This window comes from Papio anubis, chromosome 8 (assembly GCF_008728515.1).
Source record: "Papio anubis isolate 15944 chromosome 8, Panubis1.0, whole genome shotgun sequence".
Taxonomy (NCBI): domain Eukaryota; kingdom Metazoa; phylum Chordata; class Mammalia; order Primates; family Cercopithecidae; genus Papio; species Papio anubis.
This window is the reverse complement of record NC_044983.1, coordinates 15,717,289-15,732,690: the sequence shown is the minus strand read 5'-3', so window position 1 is coordinate 15,732,690 and position 15,402 is coordinate 15,717,289. Positions and strand designations below refer to the sequence as shown.

Below are 15,402 nucleotides of genomic sequence, written 5' to 3'. Positions count from 1 at the left end.
ATAAAAAAGGATGAGTTCATGTCCTTTGTAGGGACGTGGATGAAGCTGGAAACCATCATTCTCAGCAAACTATCGCAAGGACAGAAAACCAAACACCGCATGTTCTCACTCATAGGTAGGAATTGAACAATGAAAACACTTGGACACAGGGTGGGGAACATCACACACCAGGGCCTGTCGTGGGGTGGGGGGTGGGGAGGGATAGCATTAGGAGACATACCTAATATAAATGACGAGTTAATGGGTGCAGCACACCAACATGGCACATGTATACATATGTAAAAAACCTGCACGTCGTGCACATGTAACCTAGAACTTAAAGTATAATAATAATTAAAAAAAAGAAAGAAAGAAACGGGGTCTGTCACCCAGGCTGGAGTGCAGTGGCGTGATCTTGGCTCACTGCAAGCTCTGCCTCCCGGGTTCACACCATTCTCCTGCCTCAGCCTCCCGAGTAGCTGGGAGTACAGGAACCTGCCAACAGTGGTGCAACCTTAGCTCTCTGCAGCCTCGAACTCCTGCATCCTGGAGGAAAGCTGAAGCCATCCTCCCATCTTAGCCTTCTGAGTAGGTAGGATTACAGGTATGAGCCACTGCACCTGGCTAATTTTTCAGTTTTTTTGGTCTATGTTGCCCAGGCTGATCTCCAACTCATAGCCTCAAGCAATCCTCATGCCCTGGCCTCCCATAGTGCTGGGAGTACAGGTGTGTCAACGAGCAATTTTGATGGTAGCCTTGAGCAAGGTTGTGTGCTAGCAGGTGGGTCTAGACCAGGGAGGGAGATGGACCTGATCTCTGAGCCCCTGGAACCTGTATTCTAAGGGAGGGGCCAGACACTGAGTGAGTCATTATATGGTTAGTTTTTGTTTGTTTGTTTGTTTGAGACGGAGTCTCGCTCTGTCACCCAGGCTGGAGTGCAGTGGCCAGATCTCAGCTCACTGCAAGCTCCGCCTCCGGGGTTTACGCCATTCTCCTGCCTCAGCCTCCCGAGTAGCTGGGACTATAATTGCCCGCCACCTCGCCCGGCTAGTTTTTTTGTATTTTTTAGTAGAGACGGGGTTTCACCGTGTTAGCCAGGATGGTCTCGATCTCCTGACCTCGTGATCCACCCGTCTCGGCCTCCCAAAGTGCTGGGATTACAGGCTTGAGCCACCACGCCCGGCCTATATGGTTAGTTTAAAATGCTGCGTTAAAAGCTATGAAGCAGAAGCCCAGTATACTCCAAAAGGCCAGAATACAACAGTCTGAGAGCCAGGAAGGGCTTCCTTGAGGAAGTACTATTTGAACTACAATCTCAAGACTGAGCTTCAAAGACATGAACAGGAGAAGCAGGGAGGCACCAGCAGGCTGGGAGTGCTCATGGGCGTGGCCCTGGGTGAGAGGTGGTGGTGGAGTGAGGAGGGCTGGGGAGAGGAGGGGAGGGAGGAGTGAGACCTGGATGGGGAGGAGGACAGAGGTGAGTCCATGCGAGGCCATTCACGCCACACAGAGGATTTGGACTTTGGTTCTGGGAGAAGTGGGAACCTACTGAATAGTTTAATTAAAATCAGAGGCCAGGCGCAGTGGTTCTCTCCTGTAATCCCACCACTTTGGGAGGCCGAGGTGGGCAGATCACCTGAGGTCAGGAGTTGGAGACCAGCCTGGCCAACATGGTGAAACCCCATCTCAACTAAAAATACAAAATTAGCTGGGCATGCTGGCGCATGCCTGTAATCCCAGATACTGAGGGTGAGACAGGAGAATCGTTTGAGCCCAGGTGGTGGAGGTTGCAGTGAGCCGAGATCACACCACTGTACTCCAGTCTGGGCAACACAGCAAGATTTTGCCTTAAAAAAAAAAAAATCAACTGCAATGTGGAAAACAGAGTGGAGAAAGAAAAGGTGGACATAGGGGAGATGGATGAGAAGGTATTCACGTAAGACCAGGGCAGAGACAATGCTAGCTTGATCCCTTTTTTGTAGTGAGGATGGAGAGAAACAGTAAGATTTGAAAGTGATTTAATGAAAAAAGTACAAAGGATTGGGAGGAGAAGGGAGATGAGCTTAACTTCCAGCCACAGGCCTGTCCCCTGGATGAAGGTAGTCCCGTCACCAAAGCAGAGGAGGAGGAAGAACCAGTCCAGGGAGGATGGCGCTGAGTCCAGGGATGGCACACAGAGGATGGAGGGTCCCGAAGCATCTCAGTGCATGCTCGAGGTGGACGGCGGACACGTGGATCTGGTGCTTCCAGATCTGGCCACTTCCACCCGCTTGGGAATTACCAGTGTACACATGTGAAGCAGGCCCAGGGAGAGAAGAAAGAGTGGGAAAGAAGGGTGACTGGGGGAGCACCAGCATTTCAGAGTTGATAGAATGCTAAGAGCTGACCAAGAAGAGTGAGAAAGCTGTAGGGGAGGTGGCGGAAGCTGGAAAAAATGGAACCAGGGCAGAGGCCGTTCCATGCAGGGGAGGCGGAATCCAGTGGGACGGGGACAGATTTTAACGGCATGGGGGTCCCAGAGTACCTTGGCAACAGCCACTTTGGTGGAAGTCAAGGGAGAAGGCCAGATGGGAGTGGGCAGAGGAGTGTGTGGGAGGAAAGGAAGTGGAGATGGGACATGGAGAGCTCTTTCATTCAGGGACTTGGTTCTAGTGGGGAAGAGCGGTGGGCTCAGCGCAGCACGCGGGGAGGTGAAGCAGGGCCGTGAGAGGGATTTGGTAACAGGGCGTGAGGGGCATGGCCTGCTGAATAAGCACCATGGCTGAGAACACGAGGCATGACAGAGCCCAATTTTTAACTTCAGAGAGCAGCTCACTCTTGGGGCTACTGATCCCCCGACAGGGCTGCCTGAGAAGCTCCACTGCAGGGGACGGACCCTGCCCACACACACCACTTGCCCCTGGTCAAGGTGAGAGTTCTCCGAGAGACTAAAGTCACCTGTGAGGGACTACAATGCCTAAAGAGAAACGACTTCCCCTCCTCCCTTGCAAAGCTGGCAAGGGGCTGCTTCACTCCAGAAAGGTGAGGGAGGGGCCTCAGAGAACTGCTTGTCAAGGAAGTTGGGGGGTGCTGTGGCGTTCTGCAACAGAACTGCTCCTAGCCTGCCCCTATGCCATCAGCCCGGGGCAAAAGAGCCCTGGACAAGATGGCAGAGTGGGGGACTTCCAGAAGGAAAGAGGGCCCAGACTGTGTCTCCACAGTATGTTCTGGTGGCTACCTGCTCCGGAGTCAGGTGATCAGATGGACACAGAGACGTCAAGACTCCAGGCTTTCTCAGTCGTGCTGCACCTAACAGCAAAGAAGTTCATACAAGCAGAGGCAGCCTCCAGCTGAGGGTCCAGGAGGAGGCGAGGCTGCATGGGACAGGGCCTAGGACACTAAAGGGGCTTGTGACAGGCGAGTCCCTATCACCTGTGACAAAGCACTGGAGTCACTATCTGGTCCCATCAGGCTCACAGACAGCAAGCCAGGTCAGCATTTATTACCAGGGGTAGCCAGCTCTTGGGCTCTGACCTCTGTCTCTTACTTCCCCTAACCTGGTGTCCCAGCAGGGAGGGGAGGGGAGGGGAGCAGAGGGGACTGTGGCCTCTGGCTCAGAGCTGCTGGACTCAGCATGGAGCCTGCATGTGGAAGGAAGAGCAGAAAGCAGGCTTGGATCAATTGTCGGGACTGAAGATTTTAAACAAACGGCCTTAGAAATCAGAACGAGGCTGTCTTACTCACCCAGCGAGCCTCCTGGATGTCAAAGGGAAACTCAACACGACTAACAGATCTCCCTACCCTCAGGAAAACGGGGATTTAACACAGTGGAATGGCTGGCAGTTACCAGGGAAAAACGTATTTCATGTATAAATGCCCTGAAATGAAACTCCTCACTAAAATGGCCACATTAAAAGAAGTAGTTCCAATTTTCACTGGGAGACTGATCATGTTTCAGATCTGTCAAGAGGAAGGGAGTAAGGCCAGTTGGAAGAGAATGAGGTGGGAATTTGAGGACTCCAAGTGTTCCGTGCACATTGGGGAAAGCAGAAGAAAGATGGAACAAAACGCAGAGGACGCCAGGCAGGGTGGACAAGAGATGGGGGATTCGTGGCCAAGCCCTCTACCCACCCATGGGAGTGTCCCAACAGCTCTTAACTCTGGGTACGGGTACGAGGAGAAGGTTAGCTGTGTTCATCCAGGATGGTTCTTTCCTGGACGGGAGAGGGGAGTACAGAGATGAGGGCGTGCAGGGCATGGGTAGTGAGTAGAGATGTGCTGGGAGCCAGGATCTAAGCCTCGTGGGTGGGGAGGGCAGAAAGCCCTGGGGAACAGGGGGTGCAGGTGAGGATTGTGGTTGAGGGAGTCATTAAACAAACACAGACTCCTGGGAAAGTACAAGCCTGTGTCACTGGAGCTGGGGTCAGCCCCGGTGATTGCTGTCACAGCGGTTGTGGTTGACATGTTCACATTGTGATGAGGGTGGGAATATCCGAGGTGGAGCAGATGAGGGGTCCATGAACCTGACCAGTGGGTTCTAAGTCGATATCAAAGTCACTCTAAAAATGGAGCGACAAGCAGGACCATGAACCAAGTGCCAAGATGTTCGATGCATGCAGGGGAGTGACAGGAAAGGAAATGAGAATGCTGGTGGAGCCCCCAAAGAGCAGAGGTTCCCAACAGAAGGGCAGAGAATGAGGGTTGGGGGGTGGGAATGGGTACAAGAATGATGCCAGCCTTGAGGTGGGAGCGAACGGTGTCCTTAGGAGACAGCAGATTCGGGTTAAGACCAAGAGGCTGGGAGGATGCTTTAAAGCAGTCTGGGGACTTAGAAGACCTGCTTATCAAACAGAGAGGCAGCACCAGAGTGAATGATGGAAGGATTTGGCTGGAAGGGGGAAGAGGGGTTTTCGGTCAGAGTCATAGCAAGGAAGGAGAACATCCTAGAAGCGGTGGGGCAGAAGGGAAGCCTTTAAGAACAGCGTAAGTGGGCTGAGCATGGTGGCTCACACCTAGAATCTCGGCACTCTGGGAAGCTGAGATTGAAGGATTGTTTAAGCTCAGGAGTTCGAGACCAGCCCAGGCAAGGTAGGGAGACCTCTTTTGTATGAGACAAAAAAAAAAAAAATTAGCAGGGCATGGTGGCGCATGCCTGTGGTTCCAGCTACTCAGGAGGCTAAGGAGGGAGGACCACTTGAGCCCAGGGCTTTAACGCTGCAGTAAGAAAATGGTTGTGCCACTGCATTCCAACCTGGGCAACAAAAAGGGACACTGTTTGAGGAAAAAAGGAAAAAAAAAAAACCAAAACCCAACAATAATGAAACAAAAGGCACCCATGGTGCTTCCTTATTCCATCTGCAGGCAGGGAACAGCAGTACCTGAAACTGACCAGCGGAGTGACTAGAATCTAGACAGGGGTGGCCGGGCTTACCTGCCACGTAGAGCAGCTGATACTTGACGGAGATCTGAGATCTGCCCCCAGCCTCCGCCCTGCAGTAAACCACGCCCTGGTGCTCGGAATGAGGTTGCAGATACACAAAGCCCCGCTTCATGTCATAAACAATGTCCGTTCCATTGGCTGGGATCTCCTTGGCTGGGAATTCCCTGTGGAGCGTGACTTTGGCCGACAGCACAGTCACCCGACAAGGAACCACAGCCTGTCTGTCCGGGTTCAAGTAGACAACATCGAAGTAGCTGGGAGAAGGCACAAAGAGTTCTCCTTTCTCTGCAAAGGGAAGACACAGGCTTATTCACTCCGGAGAAGCAAAGTAAAAGCATCCTTAAGGATTCTGGCAACATCCTCCAAATACTGAATCCTTAGGAGTAGCAAAAGCTGGGGTTTCTTTTTTTATTTTAATGCTTTTCATTTTTTAGAAGAATGATTTTCCTTCCCGTCTCCTTAAAGAAAACAGAAAAGGTATCAGTTCAAATGGAAAGTAAAATTTACGGATCCACAGCCAGGAAGCAGCAAAGGAACAAGATTTAGGAGTTAACAAATCAACCCAGCACACGTTAAGGTTTAACAATTTATACTTCTTATACTTTAATACATGCACTTTGGAAATTAAGTGGCAGCCTACTTACTTTAAAATATATTTACAATGGCCAGGCGTGGTGGCTCATGCCTGTAATCCCTATGCTGCCCCAGGAGGCTAGAGGTGCTGGATTGCCTGAGCTCAGAGGAGTTGAGACCAGCCTGGGCAAGCGTGGTAGAGCCATCTCTACTAGAAATACAAAAAAAAAAATTGGCTGGAGTGTGGTGGCATGTAGGTCCCAGCCATGGGAGGCTGAGGGCGTGAGGAATTACCCTGAACCAGGAGGTGAGTAGGAGTTGCGGATTAGCGAGATCATGCTACTGTACTCCAGCCTGGGCAACAAAGTAAGATTGTGTCTCAAAAAAAAAAAAATTGCAATCAGTAGCTTCCATCAAGAAAAAAATGTGTTAAAGTTCATTTTAATAATTATAGATTACATATGTCCCCTGCAAATGTATTTATATCCACTCATGTAGATGACACACATATTTCTTAAAGAAGACTAAGCACATTGGATTTTAGATTTCCAGAAAAAATCAAGTTAATAAGCTGTAAACTACATCCAAATTACAGCAAACTCAGTATTTAGGAAAGCACTTATTAATGTGATTTTATGATTGTAAGTTTTAAACCCTTAGCAATTGTAAAACCTTGAAGCCATCTGCTGCTTGTGTGTGGAGAAATCAACCCCACAGCCATGGTCAGTAACTGCCAGCCAGGAAGCATTTCCCAGCACATCAGAGCTCCCCACACAGCCCAGAGGACCTGGTGCCTGCCAAAGTTAGTGGAGGGGAATGTTGTCGGCTTGAAGGAGGAACCCATCAGTCTCAGGTCTGCTCTCGGCTTGGCCAGCACCTGGCTGGGAATCTTCAGCCAGTCTCTTACATCCCCTCATTTCCTCTGAAATTACTCTGCCTGGTTCTTTAAGCTCAGATGATGGCATTTTTATCTTACCGAAATGGGAGAAATGAGGACTGACTGTGTCCTTAGGATAGGCAAGAAACTCTGGACTGGGCTTTTGGGGGTAATTTTTGTTGGTGCTGGTGGCTTTTCTTTTTTGGAATGGTATATTAAATCCTTTGTTTTTCTGGATCATTCTGTGAGGGAATATTATAGTAATTGCAAAGGGAAATATTTGGAGCTAGTGATACCCTAATACGTATTACATCCTTTCTTGTGTTTTCCCCACAATGTTCCTGAAATAAATAATTTTTCTTGCCTTTCTCCCCAACTTGCCTTCTTTGTGTCAGAGTTAGATGGTGTTTTAGGTTGGGGGCAGAATTCCTGGAGACATCACCGAATGGTTCATGAGCCAAGAGTTCTTGGGCTATAAGTACCAAGTTCACTAACATGGAGATCCTTCCTCTTGGCTCTAAGACGAGGGAAGAGCATATCATGGCTCAGAGAGTCTCCGTGTTTTACATGGGTTTCCATCAGGCTGGGAGATCCATTCTACTTTATGAGAAATTGGCTTTCAGGCTTAGGTAAGGAGCACCTCTGTCAAAGTTGTGCCCAACGTTCATGTGTTCACACAGTCCATCTAGATGGCCTTGGAGGCATTACTTAATTTCCTCATGCTTCAGTGTCCACATTTGTCAAGAGAAGAATCTGGAGTGGATAATATTAAAGATGTTTTCTTAGCAGTAACACTTTAGGATTGCATGATTGCAAGATTTAGAGGCAACTTTTGTTTTAAGAGTGTGTAGAATAATCTGAATCAATAAGCAAAGTCGTTAGTTGAATAAGTGAACCATGTGAATTTAAGAACATAAAAATATCCTTTTTTTTTTTTTTTTGAGACAGGGTCTCACTCTGTTGCCCAGGCTGGAGTGCAGTGGCATGATCATGACTTACTGCAGTTTCAACATCCAGGGCTCAAGTGATCCTCCCACCTCAGCCTCTTGAGTAGCTGGGACTACAGGCACGTGCCACCAAGCCTAATTTTTTATTGTTTGGTTTTTGTAGAGTCAGGGTCTCACTATGTTGCCCAGGCTGGTCTCAAATTGCTGGACTCAAGCAATCCTCCTGCCTTGGCCTCCCAAAGTGCTGAGATTACAGGGGTGAGCCAATGTGCCCAGCCTTACTTCTTATACTATAACACATACTTTGAAGTAAGTGAGCACACCAGTTACTTTAAAAAATATATTTGCAATTTGTAGCTTCCATCAACAACCAAAAATGTTGAAGTTAATTTTAATAATTATAGATTACATGTCCCCTGCAAATGTATTTATGTTCACTAATCTAGATGACAAATGTATTATTTAAAGAAAACTAAGCACATGGGACTTTACATTTAAAAAAAAAAAAAAATTGGCCACGTGGGGTGGCTCACACTTGTAATCCCAGCACTTTGGGAGGCCGAGGTGGGCGGATCATGAGGTCAGGAGATTGAGACCCTCCTGGACAACATGGTGAAACTCTGTCTCTACTAAAAATACAAAAATTAGCTGGGTGTGGTGGCACGTGCCTGTAATCCCAGTTACTTGGGAGGCTGAGGCAGGAGTATTGCTTCAACCAGGAGAGTCGGAGGTTGCAGTGAGCCGAGACAGAGTCTCACAAAAAAAAAAAAAAAAAAAAAAAGTGAAGTTAACAAGCTATACACTAAATCCAAATTATAGCAAATTCAATATTTAGAAGAGTCTTTTTTTTTGAGACAGGCTCACTCCATCACCCAGGCTGGAGTGTAGTGGTGCAATCTCGGCTCACTGCAACTTTGGCTCACTGCCTCCTGGGTATAAGCGATTCTTGTGCCTCAGCCTCCTAAGTAGCTGAAACTACAGGCGCATGCCACCATACCCAGCTAATTTTTGTATTTTCAGTCGAGATAGGGTTTCGCCATGTGGATCAGGCTGGTCTCGAACCCCTGACCTCAAGTGATCCACCTCCCTCAGCTTCCCAAAGTGCTGGGACTGTGCCCAGCCAGGAAAGTACTTATTAATGTGGTTTTCCTACATATAAAAATGAGAGCCCCAGCCTTTCACGATGAGAAAGCCCTGCCGCTGGTAATGTTCTCATCCTTAACCTGGGTGGGAGTTACATGTGCCTGTTTGGTTGAGGATAATTTATTGAGCTGTATACTGAGAATCTGAATGTTTTTCTTTACATATGTTATATTCCAATAAAAAGTGAGAGACAAGGGAGAAAAACCTTCCAAGAGCCTCCTGGATAAAGATGAAAGAGGAAATATATATGACAATTGTTTATCACAGATTGCACACTAACAACAGTCAGTCCCCCAAAAGAAGCTTCAGTGTTTTCAATCAAACTCTAGGAAACATACAAACATAATGAATGACAGACGTTTCTCCACATGCGTAGCCAGGAAACATATGTTCTGAAAGAATCCGGAGCCAGCAGTGGGAACCTCAGCTTCTGTGACTGCCCATCTTGATTTTTCAAACCCACCCATGCTTAGAAAGACAAATTGATAAACCCTACAGTGAAAATCCAACTGGACTCCTACCTTAGGGTTGAGAAATAAGAAAAAAAAAAAGAGAAATCAGGGAAAAAAACCTCATTAGGTCACCTCCCTTTTTGATCAAAGTTTCTTGATAGTTGGAATAAATATATTTTAGCCTTTCTTTGGTTCCCAAAAGGAGTTCAGTAAATTAAAAAAAAAAAAAAAAGGATCTGCCTCCAAAACTCAAAGTGAGCGCATAATTTTTTTCATATTTTTTTTTTTTTTGAGACAAAGTCTTGCTCTGTCATCCATGTTGGAAGTGCAGTGGCACAATCTTGGCTCACTGCAACCACCGCCTCCCAGATTCAGGTGATTCTCCTGCCTCAGCCTCCTGAGTAGCTGGGACTACAGGTGTGCGCTACCACACCCAGCTAATTTTTGTATTTTTGTAGAGATGGGATTTCTCCATGCTGACCAGGCTGGTCTCGAACTCCTGACCTCAAGTGATCCACCCACCTCGGCCTCCCAAAGTGCTGGGATTATAGGTGTGAGCCACCATGGCTGGCCAAGACCCCATAACATTAATAGAACATTATGCTCAAGCTAAGCCTTCAGTTCAAAACCTCGACTGATACTTTGGGAAGACAAAACAGTGCTAATTATGGCAAAGCATCTTCCTTCTGCAACTTGAAATGTGGAATCAGTCGTTGTCTGGAATAACAGACTTTTATTCATCTTAATTAGTTGCCTTTTCCACTGTTGCTTCACAGCATGGTATAATACAAAGGGCACACAGACAGTCTTGGGTAGCGAGTTCCAAAATGAAGATCCAAAGAGAGTGCCTATGAACAATTATTAACAATTCTCCTGACAACACCAGTTATGCTAGCTAGAATCTGGCTATCAGTCCATCCTTCACCTTGTCCTAGAAAAGGTTCAAGGCAGTAAAAACACTGGATCCTGGGTCAGAAAAAAAGGTTTCACTCCTTATTGTGCCACTACAAGTCCTGGAACATTATGGCTCAGCATGAGCATTAGTACTTCTGGTATTTTGGAGATAATAAAATAGCTTCTGCTTATTTCCCAGGGATGTTGTAGAAATGAAATTGATAGAGGCAGGAGGCAGAGAACTCTCCCAAGCAGATATGGGAGGGTCCTTAGAGAACCTCTGACCTACCAAGGTCATTGTGCTCAGGAGTCTTGCCTAAACATGCCCCTAGTGAAAAATTCCATCCCTTAACACACGTGCAGTAAGGGAAATAAATCAACGTGGAGTGACTCAGATTAAGGGCCTGCATGTACACTGAAAGGAAGGGGTGGAGCCGCCAGGAATTCACGCCTTTTACAAACAGGGAACCCAGTCCTACCAGGGGAACATAGAAGCCCTTGTATTCAGCCGTGTAGAGGGCAACCTGCAACCTGCTTTCAGGACCCCTCTTTTTGCTGAGAGCTTTCGCATACTAAATTCTACTCCACTCACTCTTTTAAGTGTCTGTGTGCCTAAGTTTTCCTGGCATGAGACAAGAACTCGGATCTAGCTGAACTAAGGAGTAAAAAGTCTCCTTCAAAATGAGATACATGTGCTTCCAGAACTGCAGCGTACCCTACTAATCCATCTTCTTGCCAGAGGGGAGTTATTTGGGCAGGAAAGGACAAATACATAAAATTGTACTAAAACATTCTTTACTGGTCAGGTCATAACATCATTTGGGTCATAGGTCTAAGTCTACGTCTAGGCCTATTTAGGTCTAGGTCTGAAAGGTAGATGGATTCAGGGCATAGAGAAATCTCATGAAAGTCCCTGGCCAGGCACTAAGAAAGGATTCTGGTTTCACCTGAAATGTCTTGGCCAACAATGGGACTGGGGTGGATTTGTAAGATTCCTGAAAGCTGTTACTGACCTCTGAACCTTGTTGGAGAACTTCATCCCCTAAACTTCAGAACTTAGAGAACATTACAGAAGAAAGAGGCTGAGCAGTTATTCTGCACACCTGTTTCTCAAAATGCAAGCTCCACCTTCCAGAAACATACTTTGCACTGCAGAGTTCTCCACCCTGACTTGAACATTTTCAGGCAGTCCACTGAGGCTTAGGGACAGAGACTGGAGACACAAGAGCCACAATCTTTGGGAATCTTGCCTCTGAAATCCCAGCTCATAGTACTCCCAAGAACAAATGGGGCTGAGCACTGTGGTTCATGCCTGTAACTACAGCACTTTGGGAGACCAAAGCAGGAGGATAGCTTGAGCTCAGGAGTTTGAGACCAGCCTGGGCAACACAGTGAGACCTCATTTCTACGGAAAAATCAAAAAATAAAATAATAAAAATGACAAATGGGAGGAGGTCTTTAGCAAAGCATCCTATGGAGTTTCCAGAGAGGAGATGGTCATAGGTTCTGAGAACACAGTGATGAAAGTCAACAGCAGCACTGTCCAATAGAACTTTCTGTGATAAAGGGAATGTTCTCTCTCTGTGCTGTCTAGTACAATAGCCATTAGCTATGTGCCACAGTTGAGCACTTGAAACCTGGCAAGTGCACTGAGAAACTGTTTTGAATTTTATTTCATTTTGATTAATTTTCATTTAAATTTAAGTAGCCACACGTGTCTAGTGGTCACTGTATTGGCGAGTGCAGGGACAGACCCTGGAACCAAACGGTTTGTGTTGAAATCTTGTTACCACCACTTACTTGCTGTGTGACCTTAAGGACTTATTTAACCTCAACTTTCCCATCTGAAAAAAAAAAAAAAAAAAAAAGGAAATAATATTAGTATATGCCCTGAAGGGTTATGGTAAGACTTATGTGAAATAACTGATGTAAAGCATTTAGCCCAGAGCCTGGCAAACAAGAAGTGCTCTGATGTCATTATTTGCTATTCAGCATGCAGTAGGGAAACCTTCAGCTCTCAGCCAAGTCCAGAAGTTTGAAGAGTTCCATGAATGCACCAAGTATTTTACCTGTGAAAAAGATGTAGGTGGAGCCTGTTTTGGTCTCGTCCTTCCTGCAGATGTAGCCGCTGCAGAGCTGCCCCCAGCAGCTGAATTCACCCGTGTCCGCCGAGGTAGAGTTGACCAGAGTCAACTGGCCGTAGCGCTCATTCTGCTTGACACTAGGAATAAAAGAGACATGAACTCAAAGGAGGTCAGACCTGGGCTGAGGCCCTCCAGCTGTCACACTTGGCTCCACGGTTCTCTGGGCGGACTTGCCCCAGTCTTTCTCCAATGTCACAAAGAATGTGTCTGGCTTGTCAAACACCCCTAGAATTTAAAGTATAATAATAAAAAATAATAATTAAAAAAAACTGAAAAAAAAAGGAAATCAGGAAAAAAATGACATTTTTCCATTTTAAAGTTCGTTCTATAACAATTTGAGCAATATGATGGATTGTTCGGCTTTTCAGTATAATACAACGAGGTAAATATTTTTTGCAACAATTCAAAAAATTTTATTCATAACCATATTTCTGGATTTTACTACTTTTTTTCAGATTTTATGCAGTGATAAAATACACAGAAATGTTAATCGTGAAAATGCAATATTATACACTTGTCAAAACTCAAAGAATGAGCAATACAAGATGTGAACCCTACCTTAAACTATGGACTAGCTAATGATAACGTATCAATATGTTATCATCAGTTGTCAAAAATGTACCACATTAATGTAAGAAATTAATAATGGGAAAACTGTGTGCAGGAGGGGAGGACGTAAATGGGCACCCTGTATCTTTTTCTCCATTTCTCTGAAACCGAAAACCACCCTAAAAAACAAAATCTATCACTAAAAACTGCAATATTCTGTTTTAAGAAAATAAAATATGAACATTATTTTCACCATACATTGCTACATATTTTAATAAACCGATGTGTCACCACTTAAAAAAAAAAAAAAAAAAGAAAAAGAAAAAAACAACATGTTTGGCAGTGGTTCACAGCTATAATCCCAGTGTTTTGAGAGGCCAAGATGGGAGGATAACTTGAGACCAGGAGTTTGAAACCAACCTGGGCAACATAGCAAGACCCTATTTTTACAAAAATTAAACAATGAGCCTGGCATGATGGCTGACTCCTGTAGTCCTAGCTACTTGGTATGCTAAGGCAGGAAGATGGCTTGAGCACAAGAATTTGAGATGCCAGCAAGTCATAATCATACCATTGCACTCCAGCCTGGGTGACAGAGCAAGACCCTATCTCTAAAAAATAAAGAGTATGTTTCTGATAAATGGGTGTGTGGGGGAAGCACAGAGAAAAGCCTCTCCTCAAAGGAAATAATAAACGTCAAAGAGAATGCCTCTTCTTGGAGAACATAATTGTCCTCAGACCTGCGGTTTCGTTAAGTAAAATCCTTGGTGCAAAAGCTACGCAGCCTCAGAAGCTCAGCCAGAAAGCCTTGGGCTGGTGTTTTGCTTTCAGTCTGTGTCTCATGAATTCGTTTCTAAGCAGTCAACATGAATGAAAGTACACAGCATTATCCAATACCCAAAATCCCTTTCATCGATAAAGGTAAGTCTCCGCATTAACTCTTGGAATCTTAGACACGTTACATTATCATGTTAAAACCAAAAACTTTCTTTTAGGAAAAAAATGCATTGGCTGATAAGATCCTGAGCCCAAAGCATGCATGCAGCCCACTTCTAATAAAGTATTTAAAGCCTTTGGGCATTTGGACTTTTCCTCTGACCTTACTCTATTATTTCTTCTTTTATTTTTCTTCCTTATCTCTTGTATTTTGTATCTTGTTGCATTGCAAATATATTTGCAACCCCCTTCAGTTTCTTTCTGAAACGAAGAGGGACATATATATTTATTATTAAACACAAGCATTAGCCAATTTCAATGGTAATTAATTCTATTATATTGTGGCAGAAATCCAGATGTATCAGATTTATCATCCCCACACTGGAGGTTCCCCTGAGGCCGAGAGACTCAGCATATGGGGACGCCAAAATAAGCAGTTTTAATCTGGGGACTCATCTCAAATATCCAAATGCTTCACTCTTCTGAGATCCACATACTTTTATGATGTAGTTGAGATTCTCCAGTTTATCTTGCAGCAGTATCGATACGGTGACCAGTTTACATTTAGCATAGGGCAAAATGTCAGGTGAGTTGGTCCTGAACACAGCCCTGTTCTGGTTCACTGCTGAATAGCTTGTTTTGTCCACCAGTTCTGTCAAGAGGTGCTTCTGTACTCCCACGCCATCAACTGCCTCCTTTACCCTGAACGGAAATCTCTCCTCCTTCAGGAAGCTTCTAATTAGAATCGACTCTCAGGAATCTCCCCACTTTTGCCCGACATAATTGACTTCCCTGTTCTCTACCCCTCGGATACCCCTGGCTTCCTGTCATTACACTAGATGGTACAAGCTTTGACACAGGGACTGAACTGTATTTGTTTTATATTCTCTAAGCAACAAATCTGTGCAGAGTACACAGCAAGGACTCCCTAAACACAAGTGAATTGAGTTAAACCAGTGATGAAAAAGGAAAGAACCCGGAGAGGCAGGCATCCAGCTCCCTATTTTGCAGAGGGGGAAACTGAGTCTGAGACAGCAGAAATGGCTTCCCTGAAACCCACAGCTTGTGAACCACTTGGGAGCAAGTCTTCCTTAAGTCCATTAAGTATGTTCTGAATGCCACTCATTAGATAAGAAGATACATACAAAGCCCTTCATGCAATGCCTGGTTCATTGTATTATCCCAGTTATATCTTAATTACAGATGAGTAGTAGTAATCATGAATATTACTATAGCCATGACAAATAGTACACATGCAGCATTGGGGACAGTTAGCACAGCCAAAAAAAAAAAAAAAAAGGGTCAGGTGCGGTGGTTCATGCCTATAATCCCAACACTTTGGGAGGCTGAGGTAGGAGGATCATTTGAGCTCAGGAGTTCACGACCAGCCTGGGCAACATAGTAAAACCCCGTATCTACAAAAAGTAAACATTAGCCAGGCATGGTAGTGTGCATGTTGTCCTAGCTACTCAGGAGGCTGACGTGGGAG

At 45.6% G+C, this 15,402-nt stretch overlaps 1 protein-coding gene across 1 annotated transcript in view; it reads right to left on the bottom strand.

Moving 5' to 3' along the window:
• PDGFRL (platelet derived growth factor receptor like) overlaps positions 1–15,402 on the bottom strand; it is a 66,601-nt gene that overhangs the window by 8,903 nt on the left and 42,296 nt on the right. Inside the window, exons 3-4 of the mRNA XM_009212578.3 lie at positions 12,354–12,505; positions 5,390–5,683 (exon numbers count right to left, since the gene is read on the bottom strand). Of these exons, the coding sequence (XP_009210842.1) occupies positions 5,390–5,683; positions 12,354–12,505 (446 nt within the window). The remainder of the gene's footprint in view (positions 1–5,389; positions 5,684–12,353; positions 12,506–15,402) is intronic.